Genomic DNA, 27,607 nt, shown 5'->3' on the forward strand with positions numbered 1-27,607 from the left:
CTGGCCTTTCACTAAGCAAGACCACTGTGTGGAACTCATCCCAGGGAGACAAGTGGCAAAATCACAATGCTACATGCACAGAAAACTGGCCACTTGATGATGGCAAAATGCCAAAAAACAACCTAAACAACCAATAAGGTGCCAGTTGAATAAACCATGATGCCATCATGAAGAGCTGTCCTATCGACTATAAAAAGAAACAAGAGACATCTCTGAGTATTACTAGGGAGTGGTCTCCAGGATATATCATCAACTGAAAAAACCAAGGTGAAAAAGAAAGTACACCAAGTAGGCTATCATTTATTTAAGGCAGGGAGATAGGCATACCTATGTACATATTTAGAGGTGTTTTATTTTAAATGGATGAATAAGGCATAATAAAAGTTACCCACTGGGGGAGGTGACGAGATGTAAAGGAGACTTCTTTGAATCTACCTTTTTTTTTTGGGCAGATCAACTTGGAACCATACGAAGCAAAATTAAATGTAAAAAGCAATCTCTAAAATGTTAAAAACAAAATGAAACAAACCTAAATGTGTATTTAGTTTGTGACAATACCCACACGAACAGGATTCTGACTGTAATCCCTGGAGTGGTGTTTCTGGTGATGATATGGGTGGGGTTGTGTTGGGTGGTTTCTTGGAGGATGCTATGTGTGTGCTGTGGGATAAAATGGATGAGTAATTGTATCGGTGTTGCTGTAAACCAGGATGTTAAGGCTGGGAGTCTGGATAGGAAAGGATGACCAGGTTAGGTAGCAACCCTATAGTCCTGAATTTAAACTAGGAATATCAAGTTAAACTCATAATACAGTTTATCTTTTAAAACACCAAAACCCCACCTCTGTCCAGGGAAAAGACCTAGAAATAATAACCAACCCTAAGCAGTGAACACCTCCAGCATCTCAGGTTGTGGTCTCTAACACCACTTCCCACTAAAAGCACCAGCGCACCTTAGAAAGACGGACTCCAATCAAGCCCCTAGATTTGTACTGTCTAAGAGAACTGTGATGATGGAAATGTCCTCATCTGTGCTGTCCATCGGGGGTCATTAGCCATCAGTGCATCTATTGAGCACTTCAAATGTGAATACTTTGGGAAACTGAATTTTAAATTTTCACAAGCTGAAATTTTAAATAGCCTCCTGTGGCTAGTGGCTGCCACAAGGGACAGTTCAGCTCTAGAGAGTACTGCTGCATTACAGGAAATAAGTGACAACAGGAAAAACAAAAACAAGACCAAGGAACAAACAATCCTGCTTCTTCAACCACATATTGCAAGAGGAAGGAAAGAGATGGGCCCTGGCCGGTTGGCTCAGTGATAGAGCGTCGGCCTGGCGTGCAGGAGTCCCGGGTTCAATTCCCGGCCAGGGCACACAGGAGAAGCGCCCATCTGCTTCTCCACCCCTTCTTCTCTCCTTCCTCTCTGTCTCTCTCTTCCCCTCCCGCAGCGAGGCTCCATTGAAGCAAAGTTGGCCCGAGTGCTGAGGATGGCTCTATGGCCTCTGCTTCAGGCACTGGAATGGCTCTGGTTGCAACAGAGCGACACCCCATATGGGCAGAGCATTGCCTCCTGGTGGGCATGCCGGGTGGATCCCGGTCAGGCACATGCGGAAGTCTGTCTGACTGCCACCCTGTTTCCAGCTTCAGAAAAATACAAAAAAAAAAAAAAAAAGAGATGGAGGAGGAACCTACAGATTAAAACAGCTATAAGGGACAGCCACCAACCTTACTCTGTGGTTCTGGACTTTGCTTCCAAAAACTCCCAGTCTACAGAGGGTACAGTGAGCCAGAGCGAGGGTGTGGGTGCACAGGAAAGACTGGCCATTGGATGGTAACTGTTTAAGCTAAGTGAGGGGTACATGGATGCTCATGATAGTCTCTCCACTTCCATATTTGCCTGGAATTTTCTATAATGAAAAGTCAAAACCATGACTGCAGAACTAATCAATCCCTCGGCTCTCCACTTTCCGGAAGAATGAGACTTGGGAGGAAAGGGGCCCAGAGCTGTGATATTTCGCACTTACACATGAAATACTGAAAGGCTTTGGACTTCACGAGGATGTTAATTCCTGTTGGAAGAGGGGAATTGTTAATGTCGGAATCTTCTTGTGCAAGTACACACTCCCCCACCACCTACTTCATGCAAGTGAGCAACCAGGGTATTGATGCCCAGGAGTAAAAAAGGAAGGGCTGGCTCTGTGAGTGACACAGACACCCGGACACAACTGCACGGACAGCAGCTGCTCCGGGACAGCCTGGGCAACCCGGAGCTGGGACGAACAGCTTGAAGCGTTGCTGACCACTGCTGAAGCCTCTGTTACTGCTGGCCTCAGCCCGGGGCGATGGATTCATCCCCTTGAGTAGCCATCATCCCAGTAGAATGAAAAACCCTCCAGAGACTATGGAATAACAGCTGTGCCCAAAAAAGAATCCATCATCTTTACTCGTGTTCATAATGGCCTGGAACCAGTTTCAGGCTTTTTACATGAGCAACTCCCCTGTGAGCTAACCACACCCCCCACGTGGAACTGCACATCTGCCATTTAATAAAGGGAGGCCTATTAGGTCAATAATATGAGCACGCCAATTTTAATTTCTTGAATTTTATGCTATGCAAGGGATCCTCTGCACAAGGTATATACCCCACCCCAGGAGGATGAGCAAAATACACTATTAGATAAAAAGGCAGGTTTCAGAGCAGGATATACAAGTGCAATCCCATGACTGTTTTTAAAAGGCACAGGAAAAAAAATAAACATCAGAAGGAAACGCATTAGGAAATGAACACTAGTTATCTCTGGGTGGTACATTTTCCTTTTCTTCTAATTAGCAGGCTTGGTCAATTTTCTTTAACGAATGAAATGTCCCACAGATGTCTTTTGGTTTGGTTTTTAAGTTACCAATTTCCTTCCTAGTCCAACACTTATTTCCCTGCCAGGGTAATCACACTCTTTGTCTTATCTACACACACACACACACACACACACACACACACGCATGCACGCACACACACTCTTCCTTTGCTCCTCTGTGGTCTCTGTCCCCAGCTACCAAGACACCATATTTGGGTGAAGCTTACCTTTGAATATGAGAAATGCTGTCCTGGGAAGCTCATCAAACCAGTGTTCTCTATTTTTCTTTGCCTGGCCAGGGAACAGGGCCATGGGAGAGGGTGTTAGGACCAGGGACCAGAACCTCACTTTTGGGGGGTCAGGGTGCCACGGTCCTTCCCTGCTCACCAGCCTAACTTGGGGAACAGTGAAAATGCTCAGGGATCTAAGTAACAACAGGCCACCAACGGCCACTGAGCCGGTCCATGGGCCGTGCACGTACATTATTGTAATATAATCCTGAAAATAACGCTGTAGGTCGGAACTGTCGTTAGCCCATTTCCCAGGTCTCCCTGCAGCGCCCAGAACTGAGCTGGTCCAGCCCGGAAGACCTGCGTCTGGGTGCCTCTCGGCCTCATCCCCCCGTGGAGCACCTGCCCGTCCCTCTCCTGCCTCGCACGTGTCCTCACCTTCCACTTCAAGGCGGCAACTTCGTAGATATCATAAAAGTCCTTCAGGCTGTCACAGTAACACGAAAAGGCAAAAAAGTCAGAATGCCTCCACAAAGCTTCACCTCTCCCACCTGCCTGGGGTCACCTTTAAGGGGAGTCCCAGCACCTCAGCACCCAGGAGACCCTCACCTGTAGGCATTTTGATCTCCTTCTCTCCGGAGCTAGGAACACGTATTCCACTTAGTCTACACGGAGTGACAGCCTCACTCCCCCTGGGTTACTATAACTCAGAGGTCCCCAAACTTTTTACACAGGGGGCCAGTTCACTGTCCCTCAGACCATTGGAGGGCCGGACTATAAAAAAAAACTATGAACAAATCCCTATGCACACTGCACATATCTTATTTTAAAGTAAATAAAAAACAAAACAGGAACAAATACAATATTTAAAATAAAGAACAAGTAAATTTAAATCAAGAAACTGACCAGTATTTCAATGGGAACTATGCTCCTCTCACTGACCACCAATGAAAGAGGTGCCCCTTCCGGAAGTGCGGCGGGGGCCGGATAAATGGCCTCGGGGCCGCATGCGGCCCGAGGGCCGTAGTTTGGGGACCCCTGCTCTAACTCGTACATAGACGGGGACTGAGCCTCCGCTGGCCGAGGACTTAAGGGAACAAACGGCTGAGAGTTCAGCCCAAACAGACCTTGCTCACTCTTGTCTCTATGGCCGACCTGCTTCTTTTCAAATTGAAAACAGGGTTTGGGTCATCAGCAGTCAGAACCAGACTGCGCATGGGGATCTCGGGGTGTGTATGTGTGTGTGCCTCTCTGTGGATCCGCTCACATGCAACTACCTGACCTCACGCTCAGCTCGAAGGTGAGCAGCTGGGTCAGTCTAGTTCACGATCCAATAGTCCTTTTTTGTCATGTCATCTTGAATTAACTTTGGGTGGGACTTCTGTCACTCGCAGAGGGCATCCTGACGAAGACGGTCTACACGTGTGAGAATCTCGAGGAAAAGGCAAGTCTCTAACAGGCTCTGCCCGCCTACCTCCCGGCGCCTGGCCCAGCTCCCTGTCCTGACTGCCTCAGGGGGCCACAGCGCCCCCACCTGGCCTGAGCTCTCACCTGAGCAGAGGTGTGCTGCTCTGATTCAGGGCCTTGAAAGTCAGATAGCGCTCGCCAGCACTCATCCGGGGCTTGTAGAAGCGCATCAGGCCCTCAAACTGCCTGTAGGAGATGCCGGCAGGGGTCTGGGGGAGGGGACGGACAGCAAGGTCAGCACAGGGAAGTGCAGAGCCCAGACGCCCCTGCCCCTGGGGGCAACCACTCAGGGGGCATCCAGCACAGCATGGAACTCAGGATGCCCGGCCCCTCTTATCCTCCCAAGGGCAGAACTCCACTTTCTAAAGCTTCTGGCCCTGCCATGCCAAGGGGCTGCCCGGAGCCAGAGATGGGGAGCAGGGACCCTCGCCCTCCCCACCCAGCTGCTGCTCCTCCCTACCCTCTGGCTGATGAGCAGGCGATAGGCGTGCTGGATGGCGGTTCGCTTATGCAACAGCAAAGACTTGAACTTGCGTTTCTCGATGTCATTGAAGGTGTCAAACACCACGGCCAGAAGCTGTGAGGGAAGAGCAGAGAGACCTGGCTCCCCTGCGTGGCAGAACCTCTGCCTCCAGAGGGCGCTCTTCTGCAAACCCCAGAATGGGCGTGGGGTGACCCTCCCTCTAAGTGACTTGGTCTCTAAGTCTCAGCAGAGGAAGGCCATGCATGGCCTGGGCAGTTTTGTACAGTGAGAAGAAAGCAGGGACAAGCATGCTGGGCTCTACGCCCACTTCAGCTCACTACGACGACCGAGGACAACCGAGGACTGGGGAGGCCATGTGTCCATCTTGTGCCCTCCCGACCTCGGAGCAGGGAGGAGCATCACTGCCAGATGCTGCCTCCAACTCCATCCCCCTGTTCCCTGTCCTGGGAAGTCACAGCTTCAAACACTGGCCCCAGGAACCAGGGGAATGAGGGGGCCTGCCCTCTAGGGCACAACATTCTGGAACTGCCAAACTCCAAGGTCAGCATATTAACAACACAGCCTGCATTACCAGAGGGCCATGGGGGAGGGGGAGGCAGGATCTGAAAAATGCCTTTTAGGAAGCACTTCCTTTTTCTTACAAAAATATTTTGAGGGAAACACTCTTGTCCTTTTGCATCCCTTCAAACTGGCCCCCCTCCCATTTTTTCCCCTTTAGATCAAGATAAGTTCAGCAAACCCTTGTCTGTAAAGAGCCAGAGAACAACTATTTTAGGCTTTGAAGGCCAGATGGTTTCCGTTGAAACTTTTCAATCCTGCACTGGAGCACGAAATCAGCCACGGAGGATGCGGAAACAAATGGGCGTGGCTGTGTGCCAATAAAACTTTATTTACAAGTGCAGGCTGCAGTCCTGCAGACCCCTAACCTGGGTTTTCACAAACTAAAATATATCAATTTCACATGGTACATCTTTATAATCCTAAATTATCGACAGTACAGAAGAACTATAGTGAGTATGAAGAGATACCCAACATATTTCTTTTTTGGTTTTGAGAAATTAAAAGAAAATTTTTTCCTGTTTTTAAGACTTGCAAATTTTTAGATTTCACAGGTCTACCGGGCCTGACTAAGAGGACTAGGGTGAGAATGCTCTTCAGAAGTATAAAAATACAAGACTTGATAAGAGCCTCTCCCTGATGGTTCTGGCAATGACAGGTGATCTTGGCACTGGCCTAACGGTGACCGGCTGATGGCAGGAACATGCCTGGTGGCCAACCAAGCCTCCTCGAACACCTCCGAAGTTCCCAGGGTGCACGGGGACGTCACAGTCTCCTCAACAGAGTGTGTCCTGTATAGGATTTCTGACGGTTCGTGATCAGTGGGGTGGAAATACGCAAGGTGTTCCAGGATGTGGGTGCCGTGAGACAGAGTGGTTAGGAAGAGCAGGGTTTGGAATCAGACCGGATCGCCGGGCCACCCCGAGCCGTGCAGCGTGGGCACGGCACTCTACCCGTGACCCTCCGGTTCCTCATCTACAAACTGAGAATCGTACCAGGACCTCTTGCGTTACATCCTTCACTCCACTTTGCACGGTGCCTGGGTTGGGCTTAGTCAGTGCCAGCTTTTATAGTTATGTGTTTGCTAGAAGAATGAAAAAGTCCCAGGGGAGCCCTGGCTTAAACTCCAGCACCATCAGCAGCAATGACGGTAATAACCCAGGAGGCCGCTACTGCCAGGGTGTTCCCCGCCACACCACACTGACGACATCCGGGACCCCCGGCTCCCGCTGACAGCAGCCCCTCCTTCCCCATTCCCACAGGCCCAGCACTGCACTGACGGCTCCGGCGGTGCGTAGGGCATGGTCACTCACCAGGTTCATGATGAAGTACAGCTCGATGGAGAGGTACACGATGAAGAAGACACAGGACCAGGGGTTCTGGGCGTAGGAAGGCATCATCACGTCTGGGAAACTGAATTTGCAGAGCGTCACCCGCCGGGCCCCGTGTCTGCCTGCCTCGGTCTTCTCTAAGGACGTCTCTCTTTTCTGCCTTCCCAGCCCCTGCCCACCTTCCCCGGCTCCCAGGCCACGGCTTCCAGTCGCCAGGCCTCCCCCATTCACTCCTCCCAGTTCCCCCAAGCACCTGTCTGGGCTGAGAAGAGAAGACCCTGGGCACTAGCAGACGACAGGAGTCAAAGCCGAGCCCCGACTTACTTGGCTGTGGTCAGAAGGACGAACAGACTGACAATGCTGCTCTCCAGGGTGCTGAAGTACTGTCCGGGGAAAGGAGGCAGAGGACATGCTGGTGCCAGCCCACAGGCGCGCCCCGGCCTGGAACAGGCCGCGATGGGCTGCCTGGAGCATCTGCCCATCTCCCTCCCAGAGAACCCCAGAGGGTGGCTGAGAAATGAGCAAACAGGGAATAAGGACCCCGCCTTCCTGAATTCTCACTTCTGGCAGAAGCGGACAACTGACTGTGGGGCTTTTCTCCAAGAGAATCACATTTGCACAATTAGCTTGGCTCTCCTTCGTTGTAACTGCCACCAAAACGTTCCCATGTTCCAAATCTGATCCTGGAAACGTGGTTCTCAGGATGGGAAAACATGCCCCTTAATGCTCAGGGAAGGAACGGCTCAAATCTGGGTGCCAGGGACTTGCAGGGGCCACAAGCTGTGATGAGAAGCCAGGCAGGGCCTCCCTTCCTAATGCGGCTAGGGAGTCAGTCCAGCCATCATGTCAGAGGGGAAAGGCCTCACATAAAGGAAGAAACAGATGAAAATGGTGATTACTTACGGGGTCTGAAGGATTAGAGGAGAACAAGTAGAAACCTATAAGGCAGTAGAAAATAAATTGAAAAGAGGGTTAGAGTAGAGGTCCAAAACCCAAATGTCAAAGGGATTGGACCAATAAACATGAATGAGAGCAGTGGGCAGAGGGGGAGCAACAGGGAGTGGTGGGGACTGCGGCACTCAGGGGAACACATGTTCTGTCTAAATGGAGCAGGTGGTTACCAGGCACTGAGTAAATGCAGCTATTTGGACATGTGGCCTGAGTGTCACTAGTCTAGTATAAAAACGCTGGAAATCTCCACCTAACCTGGCTGGCACAGTGAATAGTATCAACCTGGAATGCGAAAGGTCGCTGGTTTAAAACCCCAGGCTTGCCCCATCAAGGCACATACAAGAAGCAACTACTACTGTGAGTTGATGCTCACCACTCCTCACCCCACATTTCTCTCTCTCTCTCTCCCTCTTCTGTCTCTAAAAATCAATAAAATCTTTTTTAAACACTGCTGGAAATCTGTATTTTTGTATAAAACTCTAATTTTAAGACGCTGGCTCAACATTTATACACCAAACAAAACTGAACCATAGGCTGGATTGGAATCCAGACTGCTAGTTTGCAACGCTGGTTTTGAGAAAGTAATAATTCCAAAGGGACTCCATTGTTCCTCTGTAGCCAAGGATCCGGGAGTGGAAACACCACTAATTTCCTCCCTCTGGGGGTGGGCTTTTTTCCTGAGACCCTGAAATCCTATGGGAAAAGCGAGAAAGTCGGCCCTTGGGGGAAGTCAGCCCCTTGCAGCACAAAGAAAGTTGCACCGAGAGTGGGTGGAGGGGACGTGAAGAGGGAGCCAAAGGCTCAGGACAATCAGTCACGAAGGCGTGGGGGAGGTCCTAGACTAGAGTCAGTATTATGGTTCCACTCCTCTCCTTGCCAGGACTAGAGAAGGGACCTCAGGCTTCCTCACCGTGTTCCGGGATCCCCACTATCTCAGCCCTGCATCTGGATGGGGTGCCGCACCAGCACGTGCCCTTATCTGAAGAGGCAAGGCCTCCTCACAGCTAGAAAGACTGTGGTCTTGCTTTTGTATCCCATGATGCTGCAGTGTGCAGACCCCAATGTCCTCCACACATAGAAACTCTCACACGTGTCCGTTAGGACACACACGAGTGTTCACTGAAGGGTGACTTGTGATAGTGAAAAACGCCCACTAACAGGAAAGCAGATAAATAAATCTGGGTGTACTCATTACACTCCAGTGAAAATGAGCGAGTGGCACCGACACACATACACACGAATAAACCTCATATACGTAGTGTTGAGCACAAGGCACCTTGCAGAAGGGGACACTCACATTACATAACCATTTATGCAGATTTTTGAATATGCAAAGTAATAATAGAATGTATGTGTTGCTTAAGGAAACATAAAGTGAATCTACACAGGCATGCATGGCAATGCTCATCTCTGGACATGGGTACCTCCATGGGGGGAAACTGAGATCATGAAAGGCTACAAATGGGCTTCCATTTTCTTTCTAAGTCTTCATTTCCTGAGTTGGAGTCCCTGGGTGTTTACACCATTTGTAAAACCTTTCTGAATTCCAGAACTGCCAGAGCAAATTTTTCTCCCTCTGCGACTTTGCTCTTAGAGCCCGCCAGGTCCTGGGGCGCAGGGAGCTCACCGAGGATGGCGAAGATGATCATGAAGAAGAGGAGCAGCAGGAGGATGTCCATGAAGGGCGGCAGGGACTGGAAGATCTGCCGCAGGTTGCTGGGGAGAGAGGGGCAGGGAGGGGTGAGGCGCAGCCCAGGGCAGGCCCCGAGGATGCTGTCTGGGACTTCTCAGGGGGCACGAGCTTATCGAGACCGGGGTCCTGTGCTCCTGACTCACAGAACACTAAATACCACTGCATCCTGGCTAGTGATATCACACTTAGTGTTGTCCTGGAAGACTTGCACTCAGCAGGTGCCAGGGAGACCAGAGGCAGATGTAGCACAGACAGCCACCTCTTCCTGCCTCCAGAGCGCAAGCGGGAGAGCGCCCTGCACTGGGTGGGAGCAGCAGAAGGCCAGGTGCGTGGCTGCAGGTGCAAAGGTCAGCTTCCATGAGAAGTGAGATGCATGAAGACAGTTCAGGGCCACCTGGTCCTTGGACACTTGCATCCAGCTTTAAGGATGGGCACACAGAATGAATTGCTAGCTCATTCTTATCAGCTGTACCCCACCAACAGATGTTCCAGATGGAGTCTTCAAAGCTGAGTTTAACTCTAGGCCGATGGTCTGGTTTGAGTGCAGTCCCCTGGTGACGGGGGATGTCCCGGGACAGCCTGCAGAGTCATGTGGACTTTATGCTAAGTTGCCTGTCTTAGGCGCTGCCACTGCTGTGTTCGGGCAGATGATGTGCTTCGAGAGAAGAGCCAGCCCCAGAGAGTTGTAAGATGGGAAAGAGCCCTGGGCCTGGAGTCAAGACACCTAAACTTCGGCTGGAATACCACCTTCCTCTCGGTGTGGGTAGAATGGCACGGGAAGTGAGTGTGCTTAGAGTCTACCAATGTGCAGAATGGGTCTTATCACTACTTGACTCACTGGCTCCTGCTCCACCGGCCCAGAGTTCCAGGCCAGGCCATGATAGCGACTATCTGAGCAGCTCCTCCCCCAGGCCTTACCGCCGGACGCCACCGCAGTACCGACAGTCCACCAGGAAAATGCAGCGCAGTGCCCGGGTCACCCGCACGTGGGACGTCTGCCGCACCAACACCACGATGGCCTCGACGAACTGCACCACCAGCACGGAGGTCTGGAGGTGGATGAGCACAGAGCACCGTCAGCTCCTCCTCCCAGACCCCCTCCCGAGTACCCTGAACTCAGGGCTGGCTACATACTGCCCACTCTGGTCTCAAGAGGCCTGTCCCTTGTCTCCAGCGCCCTTCCCCAACAGCAAGCAGCCCCTGGAGAAGAGCCCTCGGCTGCTGGCACAGATGTGTGGTCCCAGGAGGATGTAGCCAAGGGGGATGCCCCCAGCAGCTCGTCGGATGGCATTCACAGAGCAAAACTGCCAGCGTGCCTGGCCCCATCTACCAACCCCCTGCCCTTGGCTCTCCTGACTGCGCCATGAAGACCTCTGAGGTAGGTCTGTCGTGCGCCTTGACGCCCAATTCCTCGGGCACTTTCTCTGGACAAGTATGTATGCTTTTACGCTGCAAAGGGCCACTCTGACACATTCCTACTTGTGCCTCTCTCTGTTGCACAAGAACGTGGACGATGCTGCTTACAGATCAGCGTGGGTTTGAATCCCATCCTCTGCTGGATGTGAACTAGGAATAGTAACGCATCTCCAACAAAGGTTGCTGGGCCATGCTTCGCATGCTCCAAATACCGAATCACATTAGCGACTGTCAGCATCGCCCTGACCTCCAGGGCACGGCGAGGACGGGGACCCAGGGTTACGCTTCTGAGTGCAGGGGGATTTGGAACTGAACTGAAGAGACTGGCTCGAGGGGGATGTGGGGGGAAAAGCTGCAGGGAGATGGACATGTCACCTTGACCATGGTCCGCCTGTGCCGGACGAAGGTGTGGAGGCCCAGCCACCGCAGCTTCATGCAGAGTTCAAATACAACCACCATCAGGGCGAACAGCTCCAGAGTCGCATGGACCTGCAACCAAAGGGTGTGGAGGCGTGCCATCACCCCCCCCCCCATCCTCCCTGCTGGCGACCACACCTGACTGCCTTTTCCTCTGAGGCTGGAAAGAGCGGGTGGGACTACTAGCAGGTGTGGTGCCCACCTGCAGCCAAGCTGAGGCCACTGGTCCTACATGAGGCAGTCAGACGGCACCCTCCCTGACATTTCCGCGTGAGCCAGAGTCACAGAGACGGGAAAGTGCATTCACACCACAGGCGACCCCCACGCAAGACCAGTGAGTGAGTCATCGCTGCTCCCTGAGGCTTCTAGGACCTCTCAGGGCCTCTCTACTCTTCTAGAATGTTCATTATTCAGGCTCACATTAGCCCGTGTGACAGTTTCTGGTGCCTGACCCCAGAGAGCGGTGGCTCCCGGCCATCCAGACACTCACATAAATGCCGAGCCGGAGCGCAGGGACAGCAGGGGCCTCGCACAGGGACAGCAGCAGCAGCAGCAGGGCCGTGGACAGCTCCATCAGGTAGAAGAGATGGTTGTGTGCAAAGAGGTAGGCCGCCAGCGCTTTGGCGTTCTTGGGGTGGGTGAAGAACTTGTCATTATTCTCACCTTCCTGAAGAAACAAGAGCCATGTGGGCGGGCACGCCCCTGAGACACAGCACCCAGGGTGTGCCGTGGGCCGGGGAGAAAGGAAGGGCCTTGGCAGGTCACAGAGGAGTCCGGCCGGAGCCAGATGCTGATGGGAATATAAAAGTATCATGGCCACAAAGCTGCGCACCTTCTAGGCACCCCCTGGCTGCTGATGGGCCTTTAAAGACTTGCCGCTTCCTAAAAACCTCTTGGAGGAAGCGAAGATTTAAAAGTCCAGAGAAAATAGAGAAGTGGGCACAACTGGGCCCTTTAGAGGCCAAATTCTCACAAATATCTGTAGGACGTAAAGACCGGGGGAGGGATTCTGGGGTACACAGCACGGCTTCCTCACTCCTCCCTGGGTAACGGTGAGAAAGTTCCTCCATCTCTCTAGCTGTCAACGAGACAACACTAGCCCTTCCTCATACAGCTTTTACAAGACACTTAGGACAGTGTCTGGAACACACACTAGGTGTTTAATAAATGTTTAAGTAGAATGAATCATTTCTGCAAAAGGTCATCTCTCCAGGCCCCAGCCCAGCCAGGTGACAGTCCAGTACCTGGGAAATGAAGAAATCTGGCCTTTACTGTGGTTTGCAGAGTAACTTTGAGCAAGTCACTTCCCTGAAGCTGGATACGTCACTACCCTCATTACCAAAAACATTAAAGCAAACCACAGACTCGACAGGGGCAGGCCCCACAAAGGGAACAAACGCCCCGGCAGTCAGAGGGCAGGCCGGGCAAGCCACGCTCACAGCCCTGTGATCTGCGTAGGGCTGTGGTTTCCGCTGCCGCCGCCAGGGCCGGAGGGACACCCACGGTGGCCTGGACGCTTCTGGTTTGGATTACTAAAGAATGCAATTCTGGGGGGAAATGTCATCCTACAAACAGCCAGGGATGAAGGTCTGGCTAGAGGAAACCCTGACATGGAGGGCTCAGTTTTAACTCTTGGACTTGGAATTGCCACAGAGGAGCCAGAAGGTCTCCAGCACGAAGTGAAATATGACCCATGTCCCCGGACTCTGATCCAGACTCCCGAGGAGAACACTGGCCTAGCTTCCTGGCTGCTGATCACGAATGAGATTAAGAAGAATAAGGAGGCGAGCCAGTTGTCTGCGACCTCTAGGCCTTCGCTCTGGGCTCCCTGGGGCGGAAGTCCACCCAGTAAACAAGAACTGCCTCAGACACGCTGTAACTGCTGAGCATGTGGCTCCCGAGGGTGAGTTCACGGATGAAATTTGGGAAGAGGAGAAACTGCAGGGACCAGGTATCCTCAAAGTGGCGAGGGGCCGATGACCCAAGCATACCGGCAACCTGGTTCCGGCTCTGTGCCGCAGCTCAGCGGCAGAGCAGAGGAAGGGAGACCATCTGACAGCAGCTGGACCTCCCTCCAGAAACAGCTGCAAGCTGCTGCTCACGGACACCAGAGTTTGGCTTAGATTAAAAAAAAAAAAAAAAAAAGATGTATTTTTGGCAAAAAAAAACAACAAAAAACATTCAAGTAATACACAGGATCATAAGGTTGTAAAACCTACATCAGCTAAGGATAAAATCACCTTTAATACTGAGATAAAACAACTTTCCAGATGTGAACGACCAACTGTGCAAACACACAAACATATACAGATATCTGCTGCCATAGGTACATGCATGTACCTCTGTACCTGTTTACATGTGTGCATATGTAAATGTTACTGAAAAATGATCATACTATTAACGGCTGTTCTGTAACCTTTTATTTCCCCACAACTTCATGGCTCATTTCCAAGTGGATACATGTGGTAGGGTGTAGAAATGAGGCAACAACATCTAGAAGAAAGAACATTATTTGGAGGCTAGATGGACACGGTTTAAATCCATGCTCTGCAACTAACTAGCTGGGTGGCTTTGGACCCATCGAGCCTCTCTCAGCCTCAGCTGCTGGGCTATAAACAACCCCTTCAACGGGTTGTTAGATCAGCAAGTGCCCACTTAACATTAGATATTTTTATTTCTGATATTCCCCTCCTGCATAAGGAAAGAAGCAATGATCGGATTTCTGAAGTCCCCCAGGCCATTCTAATTCTGGGTCTGGACCCGTCCCACACTCTCTTCTAGCACCTGTTCAGCCTCAGAGAAGGTGACAGCGCCCAAGGCGCCTTGGGTGGCCCAGACAGATGAAGAGGCATGCCTGAGCTTGCTACGAATCAAAACTCATTGTTGAGGAGCACATCAAAGCATTGAAACTTGTTTACAAGAGTTACAGTAACATGTGGAAAAAAGCAAGCTGTATACAACCATAGATACCACAGGACTAGAATCACCTTAGAAAACACAGAAAGCCTGCATGTGACTCTTCAAATAAATAATGTTCACAGCGCCTGCCTTAGGGAAAGTTTATTTACATCCCCTTCATACCTATACTTCTAGTAATGAGCATGTATCACTTTTATAAGAAAGCCTTATTTTTACTAAAAAACAGAAAAACACCCAAGCATGAAACAGGAAACACGAAAGCAGCAGAAAGTTAAACAGGAAGAGGAATAAGGTCTCTACATTTCCCACGCTAGGTCAGCACCCTGCTATAGCAGTAAGTATAGAAAGAAGACGTCTCTCCTGAGAGAGAGAGGCAGAGAAGGCCGCAGGGGTAGGTGGAACCACAAACGGGGGTCACCGGACAAGCCCATGTACATTGCCCTGCACAGAGAAGCTCATGCAAAGAGAACCAAAGCCAGGACTGAATTTCTGGGCATCCAACAGAGCCCCAGTTCCGCTCCTCCACCAACGGGTGCCAAGAAAGGCCCAGCTCCTGACCCAGAGAGCCTCACCTGGAGGTAGACTGCTGCCTCTTGATAATTCATCTCCCAGTTGTGTCCAGTGGGGCTCGAGGGGAAACTCTCAGCCTCTGAGCTCAGGCTGGGGGCCTGGGAGTCCTGCACGGCGCAGCTGCCTCCATCTGCATTAGAAGAGGAGAGAGGTTCATTTACAGCCCAGGCTTGAAAGAAGAAAGACACCGTTCACCGGAAGAGGCTGGCAGTCACCTCCCATGCCCCTCCGTGTATACCATTACTTAGAAGTCAGAGCTCCACCCCCCACCCCACCCCCATCCTAAGACTGCAAGAATTAGTATGGCTAGTTAAAAATGTGCTCCTTGCCTGACCAGGCAGTGGCACAGTGGATAGAGCGTCGGACTGGGATGTAGAGGACCCAGGTTCGAGACCCCGAGGTCGCCAGCTTGATTGAGCATGGGCTCATCTGGTTTGAGCAAAAGCTCACCAGCTTGAACCCAAGGTCGCTGGCTCCAGCAAGGGGTTACTTGGTCTGCTGAAGGCCCGCGGTCAAGACACATATGAGAAAGCAATCAATGAACAACTAAGGTGTTGCAACGCGCAACAAAAAACTAATGATTGCTCAGTGGTAGAGCGTCGGCCTGGCGTGCAGAAGTCCCGGGTTCGATTCCCGGCCAGGGCACACAGGAGAAGCGCCCATCTGTTTCTCCATCCCTCCCCCTCTCCTTCCTCTCTGTCTCTCTCTTCCCCTCCCGCAGCCAAGGCTCCATTGGAGCAAAGATGGCCCGGGCACTGGGGATGGCTCCTTGGCCTCTGCCTCAGTCGCTAGAGTGGCTCTGGTCGCAACAGAGCGAGGCCCCGGAGGGGCAGAGCATCGTCCCCTGGTGGGCAGAGTGTCGCCCCCTGGTGGGCGTGCCGGGTGGATCCCGGTCGGGCGCATGCGGGAGTCTGTCTGACTGTCTCTCCTGGTTTCCAGCTTCAGAAAAATACAAAAAAACAAACAAACAAACAAACAAAAAACTAATGATTGATGCTTCTCATCTCTCTCCATTCCTGTCTGTCTGTCCCTGTCTATCCCTCTCTCTGACTCACTGTCTCTGTAAAAAATAAAAAAAATTAAATTAAAAAAAATGTGTTCCTTTCCCTTATTAAGTGAAAACAGCAAGTGCAGAAGAGCACACCCATCTTTTGTGTGAGGAAGGGAGGAAACAAGGAAACACACAGCTATCCTCGGGAAAGCGAAAGGAGAACTCAATGCACCTGGGTACCTACAAATGAGGTGGGGCACCGGGTAGAAGCGTTGCTCAGAGGGAGTGATCTTTCTGTTTACTTTTTATTTTTTGTATTTTTCCGAAGTGAGAAGCCAGGAGGCAGTCAGACAGACTCCCACATGCACCCGACTGGGATCCACATGGCATGCCTACCAGGGGGCAATGCTCTGCCCATCTGGGGCATTGCTCCCTTGCAACTGAAGCCATTCTAGCACCTGAGGCGGAGGCCATGGAGCCATCCTCAGCGCCCGGGGCCAACTTTGCTCCAATGGAGCCTTGGCTGCAGGAGGGGAAGAGAGAGACAGAGGAAGGAGAGGGGGAGGGGTGGAGAAGCAGATGGGCGCTTCTCCTGTGTGCCCTGACTGGGAATCGAACCTGGGACTTCCACACGCCAGGCCAACGTTCTACCGCTGAGCCAACCAGCCAGGTCTCTGTTTACTTTTGACTTTGGAGGCATGTGAATATTCATGGAACATTCAAACACGGGCAGCTGCTGGAGGGCACAGCAGGTGGGATGGGCAGGGCCCACAGGGTAGACCCCACATGCAGGGTGTTAAGAAGAGCGACTATTTTGTATAAGAGGAATTCAGAGCAGAGCCTTAAGTAGGAAAGAAAGAAAAAATACGACCTGAACTGCTGAGGGGAAGAATGGACTTGGTTCCGGGCTTCTACCCACTCAACCTTGCACTGGCTCAGAAAACAGACCTTGGTTTGCTGACCAGATCCTGACAGGCAAAGCCTGAGAGCTGATTTGCGGCTCTTATGTGGGGAGAGGGCTGCAAGGCCCTAGGTGACAAGGGAGATGAGGGACGCTGAGGGGCTTTTCAAGGAAGCCACGGTTGATTTCAAAGAGCCCCCTTTACCAGGCCTGAGCGGCGAGGCAGTGTGCATTTAGCAGGACGGAAAGGGCGCTGATGGATGGCGGGGCCATGGCCCTCCCGTTCCTTTCATTTGCAGCCCTCATGCAGCGGGGACAGCTTTACAGCCAAGTCCAGCAGCACTCGGAGTGTGCTGCATGTGCGGGGGCTGGGCACCGTGTGGGTCCCGGTCCCCTCCCCCTTTGCTCCTGGAGAAGTGGCCAGAGAGGTGATGGACACGCTCCAACTCCCAGGTGCTTCGCTGCTGCAGTTACGAGGAATGCTGAAAGGCCTGGGCCTCCCAAAGGGAAAGGACAGTTATGGTCTGTAAAACAGAGGACGGCAGGAGGCCCATCAGAGGCCAGGGGGCCACCTGACTGTCCTCTAGTTCAGGGGGGGAGGGTGTCCAGAGCAGAGGTCCTGCGTACTGGGGAACCCACCCTAGGGGCTTCCTCAGATGTACTCCCTCAAAGCAGGTGAGAGCTGCGGGGGACTCCCCACTTCCCTGGTCACCCCTGGGCATGAAGTCCCAGGGAATGGTCTGTCCCCACAGCCCCACTGAAGCTCACTGAGGCTACCCAGGTCACCTGCCTGGGGAGTCTCAGAGCCCCATGACTGTAAGCACCCACCTGCCCTGGTGACCTGATGCCCTTCTACCCTGATCTGCTCCTGCCCACCTGGGCCGACTGTGCACTTCCTGGGAGAAAAGGCCCCCTAGTAAATGACTGGTGCTGGCATCTTTTGGCACGTCCCTGCTCAGGAACAGTCCTGGCCACCAACGCGGTCAAGTGGGCTCTGACCATAGCACCCCGGGTCCAGCCCCATCCTGTGAGCTGGACCGGCTCTCACACTGGTGACTAACAGAGATAATGGAAGAATCGGCACGTATGACCTAGGACTTTGGCACCGTCCTTACCCAGCGCACGGCAGGGTCTTCGAGGAGAGCTGGGAAGGCAAGAGAGGAGCATACCACAGAGGCCCCGCTCCAGGAAACAGGATGACCTCAGCATGGGGCTGTCGGGGGGCTGGCCCTCCACCACCTCCTCCAGGAGGATGACAGCTGGCCCGGGCCTCTGCATGTCCACCTTGGCAGCGGGCCGGGAACGGAGAGAAGGAAGAAGGGAAAAGACACACAGCAGGCCGGAGGGTGGCAGCTGGCCGGAGGATGAGGGGAGCCGTCTTCTTGGCTCTCAGGCGAGCCAGTTTCTCTGCTTGCAGGACGTTTCAAAAGGGCCAGACGAGGCTGACCAGGAACAGAGGAGGCTGACCAGAAACATTCTTGGCACCTGGGAAGGTCCCATTCTGCCTTCGGGGCAAGTTCTCAGAAGGGAAACATCTTGTTCTGCACTTTTGGTGCCCAGGGCAGAGAGCACTCATGTGAAAACTAGTCAGTGGCCTTTTCAGGCCCCTAGACCTTAACCACTGAAGGTTATGCAACACCCACCCATTACCTACCCTCTCTGAATCCTGGCCATCAGCCCATGGAGGGGAACTAATAAAAATCACGGGCAGAAGAAAGAACTGGGGGGGGGGGGGCAAACTGACAGGCATCAGGATTCAAAACAATAACAGAGATTGCTTCAAAGTGTGAGAGAGCAGCTCCCCATCCAGAGGACGGGCAGACAAACCAGGATGACCTGTTTGCACAGATGGTGACGCTGATGTAACAGGGCCCAGACGCTCCCTGCAAAACAGCTGGCTGCTTTGCATGCAGCCTCTGAAACGGCCCTGCGGGGAATCCGAGGTTTCCGTTCGCTGGAGCACAGCATGCAGCAGCATCCTGGCGCTGCTGGGTAAATAGAAACAGTTTCCATATGCTGGCCATAAAGCTGCACCAGTGAGGGAAGGGGAGGAGAGGAGCCAACAGAGCAGGGGCTCCTATGACCCCCCACCCCCCACCCAGCAAGGGCAGGGTCTGCTGGACTGGGTAAACCACTCTGGGGCTTCCTTTGGGGCCCAGGGCAGGAGGCTGCTTTGGATAAAAGGCCTGTGAGCTCCTTCTTCGTAGGAGGCATCTCTGAACAGAAAGCACACAAGGCAATGATTGATCTGGGCCGGCTTATACTGAGGACCTGGCCTCCGTGCAATCCTCCCTCCCTTTCATTCTCTCTTCTGTGTACACAACCTTACACATCTTTAAACACACACACAAACACACATGCGGGCACAATCCGGCACATCCTCTTCAAGACAAAAGGTAGCTCTGTTCATCCAAGTTCACTCACAGCTCTACCCCTCCCCTCCCCCAGTTCACGATCTAATCCCCCAGAGCCTCAGTTTCTTCATCCATTAACTGGGACCGGTGCCAGCCGTGCTCCGGGCATGGCAGAAACAAATGCCAATACCCACAAAGCGCTCAGGGCCCTCTGGAAACCGGTGCCCACCAGAATGACAACAAGCAATCGCCCAACCATTCGCCAGTTGTCGCTGAGAGCCCCACTCCATGGGAAAAAGCTTGAAAGGGACAGGAAAATAAGCCAGAGTGACACTGACAAGTTTTCCAGGCGTGGCATACCCACACTGCTTCCAAGCTGGCTGGCTCTGCAAAGGCGCCCAGACAGAAACCGGGCGAGGGGCACTCTGCCGAAGGAAAGCGCACACGCTTCCTCCTGCTCGGGCCTCCTCCTGCGGGCGACTGGTTGCAGGACGGTGTTGGCCCACATCACGCACGCACATCAGTAACGGCTGCAAACCCAGGGCCGAGCCCCGGCCAACATCCCGACTTCCAGAAAGGCGAGAGCTGGCACAGAGCCCTCCCTGTTGAATTGCTGGACTCAAGCCCAAAAGCCATCCTGTCCAAGGCACAGACCAGAGGCGGACAGGGAAAACGAAAAGCTCAGCCAGGCCGGCCCAGTGGGTCAAGCACTGCTCTAGAAGGAGGAGGTCTGGTTTGGAACTGGCCAGGATAATGCCCGGCACCACCTCCAACTTTGTTTCTGGCCAGCTGACAGGGATCAAAGCGGCCAAACCCAGAGGGGTTCGCTGCAGATATATGAGGCTGGCGTGGAAGGGTCTAGGACAGGCTGGAAAGCTGAGAGCAGGGAAGGCAGGAGAGGCTGGGAAGATGAGCACCCCTTAGTGACCCCGGGTGGCGATCGCTGCCCCTGGGGGCCCACCCCCACACTGGCCGCACAGGAACCTCGCCTCCTGGGACTGCAGATGTGACCTTGAGAGCAGCTCTCTAGTCTTCTGGAATCACGCGGTAAATTTGGGGGAGCACAAGGGGAGGGTGGAGTTGACAAAGGCTGACTGTCCAGATGCCAATAAACACGGTTTCATTTGAGGAGACGTTTACTCAGCACCTACTGGACACCAGGCATTGTGCTAGCTGTCGAATTTCTGAAAAAGTAAAACCATGACTTTTGTCCTCACGGGGTGACTCACTATCAGGGGACGAAAGAAGGAATGTGATTCCGATGCATGAAAGTCATTTGTTCGTTACAACAGCCTAGGAGAGGACATAACAATTGCTACCCTCCACAGGGGCTGATGGAGGGGGCTGATGGACGGAGGCAGGGAGGGAGGCAGGGAGGCAGGCAGGCAGGGAGGCAGGGGTGATGTCTGTGCAGGCTTTTGGAGGATGAAGGATGAAGAGGCGTCACAAGGTGGATGGGGCTGGGGTAAGGGTACATTCCAGAGACGAGGAAGGTCATACATAAAGCACAGAGAAGCAAACAGCCGGACATGTTTGGGCATCCAGAATGTTCAGTAATCTTAAAGCTTAAAGAGCTGGAGGCAAGGCCACCATTGTGGGAATGGTAACAAGAACTATAGCTCACCCTCAGCCCTCAATGTGCACCAGACAGAGTCCTAAAGGTCAAAAAGCCCCATCCACCAGAGACTGATAATCACCTCCAATTTACAGAGGGGGAAACTACAGCCCATAGAGGCTAAGTGATATGCCCAAGGTCACAGAGCACTCCACCCTCTTTCCCACACCTGCGGGAGCAGCTTGTAACTGTGAGCCACATTAAGGAGAATGGACTTGAACCAATGGGTTCTAACAGCAGGACATTCTGACCACGCGCACCCATGGAAAACTCGTAGCCAAGGTGGTCAGTCTTGGTAAACATCGTAACGCCAACTACAAACATCCTGCTCAGGCAAAATGCAAGTTCCTCTTTCCAGGGAAGCCGCAGTGAGCTCACCTTTACCAGGAGCCACAAGGTCACTTCTGTCGTTTAATCCTCCCCACCAGCCTTTGTATGAAGAACCGAGCCTTGGCACACCCTCCACTATCTCTCTGGCCACGGCAGAGAGAGGACAAGCGGTCTGCAGATGCCTACAGGCAATTGTGTGGTGGGGAGGTCCTGATTTCCACCTTCTCTACTCTGTGCCTTTCAAGGCTTAACTTGCCATTGCACTTCCTGCTCCTGTGCCATCAGGTTTACTGTGAAACACAAGCCTTCACTCTCCTCACTCACTCATCACGCAGTATTTATTGAGTACCTACCATGTGCAAAGTGCTTCTGACGCTTTGAGGAAAACATTTGTAAAGCTACGCACATCTCAAAGGCCCTATGCTTCACACACACGTGTGCGCGCACACGCACACATACACACACACACACAGAGGCATGCAAACTCCATTGTTTACCCAGTGAAGAGCGCAGCACCTGTGCGAACATCTGTCCGTGTTCACTCGGAAGCATCAGAAATGCTAATTGTGGAACACATGGGGATGGAGACGGGAGCGGCAGAGGAGCAAATGGAGATGGAAGGCATTTTTCACTGCACACGGGTACTCCCTGGGCCCCTGCGTGGGGTCAGAAGACCCAGCAGTGCTAGAGGATCAAGGCCGGCCCTGAGCCACTCTCTGTGCAGGCTACTGACGTGTCCTGCTGGTGCTGTCCACTCAGCGCAGATCACAGGTCCGCTCTAGCCCCTACCTGGGAGCACCCAGGGCCTGGCTGGACCGGGTTTCCAAGAACATTGGCCACGCCCCAGCGTCTGGATCTTCTACTCAGAAAAGCAGAGACCAGGAGGCACGGGGCCTGGGGGAAGTGACAGTTGGGAGGAAGTCTATGTCCTGCAGAGAGCTTCATGGCCAAGGTGTGCCGCTATTCCAGGGCCCTGGGCTTGCTGGGCCGGCACTGCCCCCAGAGGAGCCGGCAGGGGCTGGAAAACCTGTCACTGGGCTCAGCCTCTTCCTCCTCCTCCTCCTCCTCCTCCTCAGTCGAGGGCAGAAGGCAGCCCAAAAGAGGCCTCACGAATAAAGAGAAATATGAAAAACTGAGAAGCCATCCTCAAAAGCAGGCAGAAGACGGAGCTGCTGGCATCGAATCACCTCTGCCGCGCTCCCCAATGGAGGTCAAGGAAATTACCGCAATGGTCCCCCATTTTCCACAACCAGGTCCTTAGGGAAATGCAAAAACCGGCTAAGGTCCCTTAAGCAGAAGCCAAAGACTTGAATAAAAGGAAGAGGGAGCTCAAGTCCTCGATTCAGTGTCAGATTACTGACTCAGGGGCTCTGGAAAGGGTGACATTACTACTGTGTTGAAAATGGAACCCTGATACTTTTACTGTTATTTAGAACTTCCACTTCCTGAGTTGGTCCTCTGAGATGTTCTGTGGAATTTCCCACTTAATCTTTATGTCAACCCTGAATGGAGACACTCTTATGCCCATTTTACAGATGAAGAAACTGTGGCTCAGCTCCTCATTCAAGGCTGCACAGCCCCCAAGAGGTGATGCTGGAAATTCAGCCCCATCCTTTGCTACAGATGGAGAGACCGGAAAAATATTAGAATGCTGTTGAGTGTCCACATATAGAATCACTCCCCCAACATACACATTTCTAACAACCTGAGAGTTCTCCCAAGCCATCTCCAGATTTGTGAGCCTGACACACCCTGGGACAGGGTCTGATCTGACAGGAAACAGCACAAAATGACATGCAACAAAGACCAAAGGGAGCCAACGGGCCTGGAGGCGGAGGGGGCTTTGGTTCTGTTAAAATCTGAGCCCTTGTTGAGGCGACCAGTCTGGCTCCAGTGTGCGCAGTAAAAGCTGTGATTCCAGACAACGAGGCAGGCCAGCCAAGTGTGAACAGCCGAGCCTGCAAGAAGAGGGGACCCTCGAGAGCCACAGAGGGAAGACATCACGCCTGTCAACGACCACCCACAAGTGAGAGCCAACGCATCCGGCAGCTTGGAGTGGCTCCAAGCCATTAGCCGGCACGGAGCACAGTCGCTCTGCCCGAGCTGATGTTCAGCAAGAGCTAAAAGAATAAGGGGGGGGGGGGGACCAAGCTAACAGAAAGAGAGATTAACAAGACAGAAAGGCGGCCTGCGAGGGACAGGGTGGTGGTGGGGTGAGCTTAGACATGAGGAAAGGAGGGAGTCAGCCTCCCAGGGCTGAGACGGCAGTGACAGGGCACATGTGGGCTCCTGGAGAGCCGCAGAGCCCTAGAAACAGCAAAAAAAACATCCACAAAGTAGGCGGCTCCTAGAGGAAGCAGGGGCCAGGCCCTGCCTGGGCTATTTCTGACCTGATCACATGTGCATGAGTCAGGGTCCCTGTCAGCCCAGATGGCTCCAGGGGTAGGCCAGGCCATGAGTGACAGAGTCACTTGGGACTCCCGCAGGTGTTTTTTGGAATCCGGTGACTCACTCCCAGATATGTTACTTGATGTCTTTTTATTAAATGCCCAGGCTGTGTGCAGAAAAAGACACGGTCCCTCCCTTTGCTAAACTCATACCAGAAAGAGGCATGGTTATATAACACATCAGGACCCAACACCACAGCAGCCATGAGGCGTGACCTCAGATGGGCATCAGAGAGGCACGAGAAGGAAACCCACACACAGGTTAAACCTTGATGGAAGGGAACGCGGTGTACAAAACCCACCTCGGCGCTGGAGGGGCCAAGGGGCATTAATCACCCTATGAAAGAACGCTGTGCCCAACTCAGCCCTCTTGCCCATGTTTTAAATTATCTACTTCACCAAAAGTCCATTTCCCCACAACCTTTGGGAATCCATCATGGCCCAACGCGAACTCCGATTCGGCACGTGACATTAATCAAATCTATCGCATGTAGGGGCTGGGGGCCAAGCACAGAGAGCAGAGATGGCAGGGACATGCAGCCACCACCCTAACCGGTTCAGGCAGGTGAGGAGAGGTTCCGGAGGGGGACAAAGGTCTTCAGCTGAAGTGGAGACAAGATCAGAAGCCAGAGAGAAGCAGCCCACAGGGAGGTTGGGTTGTGCAAGTGGTTTAAATAAGAAAAAAACAAGATGATGAGATTCTCGAATAAACAAGAGCATAGGAGCAGCCTCCTGCTTTAAAATGTTTGATTATCGGTTCTGATTTCTAGGGCAGAGTGAAAGAAGGGAGGGCAGTCCGCCAGCAGGGTAACGGAGACGAAATTTGTCATGGCCTGGAAAAGGCTGGGGCCACGGCCAGGCCTCTGGGGCCCGGCAGGGACGGAGGGTCAGGGTACTCGGTCTTCTTCAAGGGCTGCGCCTGTCACTCGATCCAAGTACCTTGGCCCAACTCTCGACAGGTGAGCAGGTCTAAGTTTCCTTTCTCTACGCAGAGGTTACTGAAACTTTCAAGGTCACCGGAGCCTGGGCGGAGAAATGCTCCCTCGAGGCGAGGCCCGGGAAGAGGTGGCAGGGCTCTGAGATTAGGGAGCATGCCACACGCCTGCCCGGTGCCCGCCTGGTACGTGGCAGACCACCGACCCTGCCCGCGCCTCCTACTGCACATCTGAAAAGTGGGGCTAAATTCCAGTACTTCACAAGGGCTGTTAGGATAAACCGTCCACATAAGCATGACTGCACATGTCCCTTCCAGCCACAACGGGCTACCTGCTGGCCTCTGACGGGAGAGTAGCGAGGCTGGCTCTGAGGAAAACTAGCAATACTCTAAGGTGGCACAAAGGACACTGATTTGTAGATTTGTAGCTGCCGGCTTTGTGGCCGGGCCAGGGAGCAGGGGTGGAACCCACAGAGCACTTGTGGGAGATATTTCGGAGTGTTCCAAACACAGGCAGAAGCAGCCACCAACCTTCACCTTATAAGACTCCCCAACCAGTGGGGGCTTCCCCAGAAAAACATAGCCCCTAAACCAGGCCTTAAAAAAACAAGCAAAAAATAATAATAAAATAAAAATGGGGAAAAAAAACACTGCTGCAATGTTATGCTACAGCTTGCTTCTGTAGCTAAAAACACTTGGGAAAGAGTTCAAAAGAAAAGTGGGGTTCTTTTTTATATTTGTCATCCAAATACCCCAGGTGCATTGTAAGATGCCAATTCTTCAGTCCATGAAAGGGTGGTTATGAGGACAGAACCCAACCCCATTTTCTCCTCTGAGGGAAGCCCGAGCTCCAAGGCTTTGCTGCGGAGGAGAGAGTTAGATCCACAATTCCTGGCGTACTAAGTGGAGAACTTCCTCATCAACCCTGGATCCCAACGGACTGTTTAGGAGGTTGTGCTGGTGCCCTTGAACAAAGCAGCTTATCTCCGGGATGCCCGTCGGATGTCGTCATGGTGGGATCAGGAGAGGCATGGTGGGACGGGGGTAGGGCCACAGGAAACACAGTTATCCCACCCACCCCCTACTTTCTCCTTGCCAGATACAACCATCTTCAAAGACTCAGCACACTCCAGTGTTATCGAAAGCCTTTCCTGATCCTTCTTCCATCCCTGAGTCAGGGCAGAATGACCCCACCTCCTGCCCCATGTCCTACCTCCTTGCTCATCCCTCCTCTAGATCTTTCCACAATCCTAACACGTGCCACAAATTCAGCGTGTCAGGTACTCGCTTGTCTCACCGCCAACCAGACCGTGAAGCCATAACCGCCGTCTGCTCCGTTTCTTGTAACCTCCGCGGCAGGTGTTGTAAGTTCTTTTAAGAAGTAACACACTGGCCATTTGAAACACTGTTAAGTTTTCCAGTTCCCAAAAAGGTGATGATTAAAAGAAGAATTAGAAGACAAAGACTAGCTATTAAACTATTACTTTTTTTTTTTTTTTTTACTCCTAATGACTACTTGAATCTTTATTTCATATCTCCAAGTCAAAGCTAAAACAAAGTCCCTGCCAGCTTGGACCAATGGCTAAGAACAGAGGAGATGGCGGGGTACCCGGACGGAAAGCAGATAAGGAAGACTGAGGAAACAGGCCCTCCAGCGGAGAGAGAACCCCGTGAACTACAATGACATGGAGGGCGAAAAGGATACACAGAAAAGGAAGATGAAGGGGTTCGCAGGAGAGGCGCCCACCTGTTCCGTTCTCTCGTCCTCACTGGCCTGCCTTGACTTCCACCCTCGATTCCACACATGAATGAAATCTGTCTTTCTCTAGGCAAAGCACCTAGAGACAGGGCATTCCCTCAGCCAGTTCTGACTGCCACTGAATGCCACCACCCAAAGGTGAAGTGTGCCCCTACCTGGGGCTGTGGAGAGTTCGTTGATTGGACTTGTACTGTTTTCTTATTTTGAAGTAGTTTGTTTGAACAGAAAACAGCTGTTCTAGTATGTTCTATAGCAGAGACCATGAAGGCTGAACTGGTATGTTCTATAGCAGAGACCCTGAAGAGGCAAACCCTTGATCAGATTTGACTTGCTGACTGAGTTTAACAAATATGAATTAATTGCCAATATTTAAAAATCAGAAGACTCCTGATTAAAAGTACAGAATCTGACTTCCCTTGAAACATCGGAAGACGTGGCAACGACCAGCCTGGGATCCCACAGGGTCGCGAATGGCTAGAGCAACGTAGCAGCTGTCCCCTGTAGAGAGCGCAGCACATGGTGTGTCCCAGAGCCGCTGGGCCCAGGGCGGCCGAGCTCTCAGATCCTTGCTCCGGGGTCCCTTCTGCTGAACCGGACCCTCAGAGGTGGTCTGAAGAGAGGAAGAACTACATACACATTTTTACAACTAGATAAGACCCTCTAACAAAGAATGAATACAGCAAAAGGGCCCTCCGCCCCCCAGTGCAAAAATGCAACCCAGGCAACAATGGCCTACGTCGGTCACCCAGTCCCAGATCCTTCTCCAAGCAAGTCCCAATGTGGGGCTCCAGCCCCCTGGGAGCCTGTGACCTCGGCGGTCACCGTCTTTAGCAACCCCAGCTGGCCTTGTGAGTCTCATGTCCCGACCCAAGGCTGGTCCCCCATTGTCCTTCCTTACCCATTCCCAAATCTTGACTCCTGTGCATCCCCACTTTTAGCTCTAGCTGTCTTGTTCCAACCGCCATGATATAAAATTTAGTCGACCACCTACGATGGGAAGAGCTGGGGAAGGGCACACGTGGAGGAGAGAGCTGTAGGTTTCACGGCAGGGTGTGACCATGGCTGTCCCTTTGTGCTGGTGTTTTTCCCCCATTTGCCCGTGTCTTCTAGTTTCTCTGTGATGATCCAACACAGCTTGTACAATGAAACCCCATTGGTTTTGCTATTTTTGCAATATGAAAGGGAGTACTCAGTATGGAACTCCAACATAGAATAAATGCCTTGTAGGAAATAAAAATTTAATAATAAAATTTTTTAAAAAAATGACGATAAAGATGGACAGCAGCTTTCTTTGAAAAACCAAACTCACCCTAAAATTCCGCCTCTCCCACACAGCGTTACTTCCTGGAGTGCGGCACATCAGTTAAGGGCTGGAGTTTTGCAGCCA

The 27,607-nt window shown here is 52.4% G+C and overlaps 1 protein-coding gene across 4 annotated transcripts in view; it reads right to left on the reverse strand.

The window, feature by feature from the left end:
* Window positions 1-27,607, reverse strand: part of TPCN1 (two pore segment channel 1) — a 48,891-nt gene that overhangs the window by 12,371 nt on the left and 8,913 nt on the right. For 3 of the 4 annotated variants that reach the window (XR_010749369.1, XM_066370839.1, XM_066370841.1), the window contains exons 3-15: window positions 14,892-15,019; window positions 11,891-12,067; window positions 11,359-11,472; window positions 10,486-10,616; window positions 9,502-9,590; window positions 7,827-7,861; window positions 7,248-7,306; window positions 6,906-7,005; window positions 5,011-5,127; window positions 4,635-4,759; window positions 3,522-3,570; window positions 3,081-3,144; window positions 2,026-2,070 (exon numbers count right to left, since the gene is read on the reverse strand). Coding sequence is in view for 3 of the 4 variants with exons in the window: in XM_066370839.1 (XP_066226936.1) it covers window positions 2,026-2,070; window positions 3,081-3,144; window positions 3,522-3,570; window positions 4,635-4,759; window positions 5,011-5,127; window positions 6,906-7,005; window positions 7,248-7,306; window positions 7,827-7,861; window positions 9,502-9,590; window positions 10,486-10,616; window positions 11,359-11,472; window positions 11,891-12,067; window positions 14,892-15,019 (1,233 nt within the window). In the remaining variant the exon portion in view is untranslated. Of the gene's footprint in view, window positions 1-2,025; window positions 2,071-3,080; window positions 3,145-3,521; window positions 3,571-4,634; window positions 4,760-5,010; window positions 5,128-6,905; window positions 7,006-7,247; window positions 7,307-7,826; window positions 7,862-9,501; window positions 9,591-10,485; window positions 10,617-11,358; window positions 11,473-11,890; window positions 12,068-14,891; window positions 15,020-17,896; window positions 18,042-27,607 lie in introns of those variants that run through there. The other variant, XM_066370840.1, reaches the window with a different exon arrangement.

This window comes from Saccopteryx leptura, chromosome 2 (assembly GCF_036850995.1).
Source record: "Saccopteryx leptura isolate mSacLep1 chromosome 2, mSacLep1_pri_phased_curated, whole genome shotgun sequence".
NCBI classification, from domain to species: domain Eukaryota; kingdom Metazoa; phylum Chordata; class Mammalia; order Chiroptera; family Emballonuridae; genus Saccopteryx; species Saccopteryx leptura.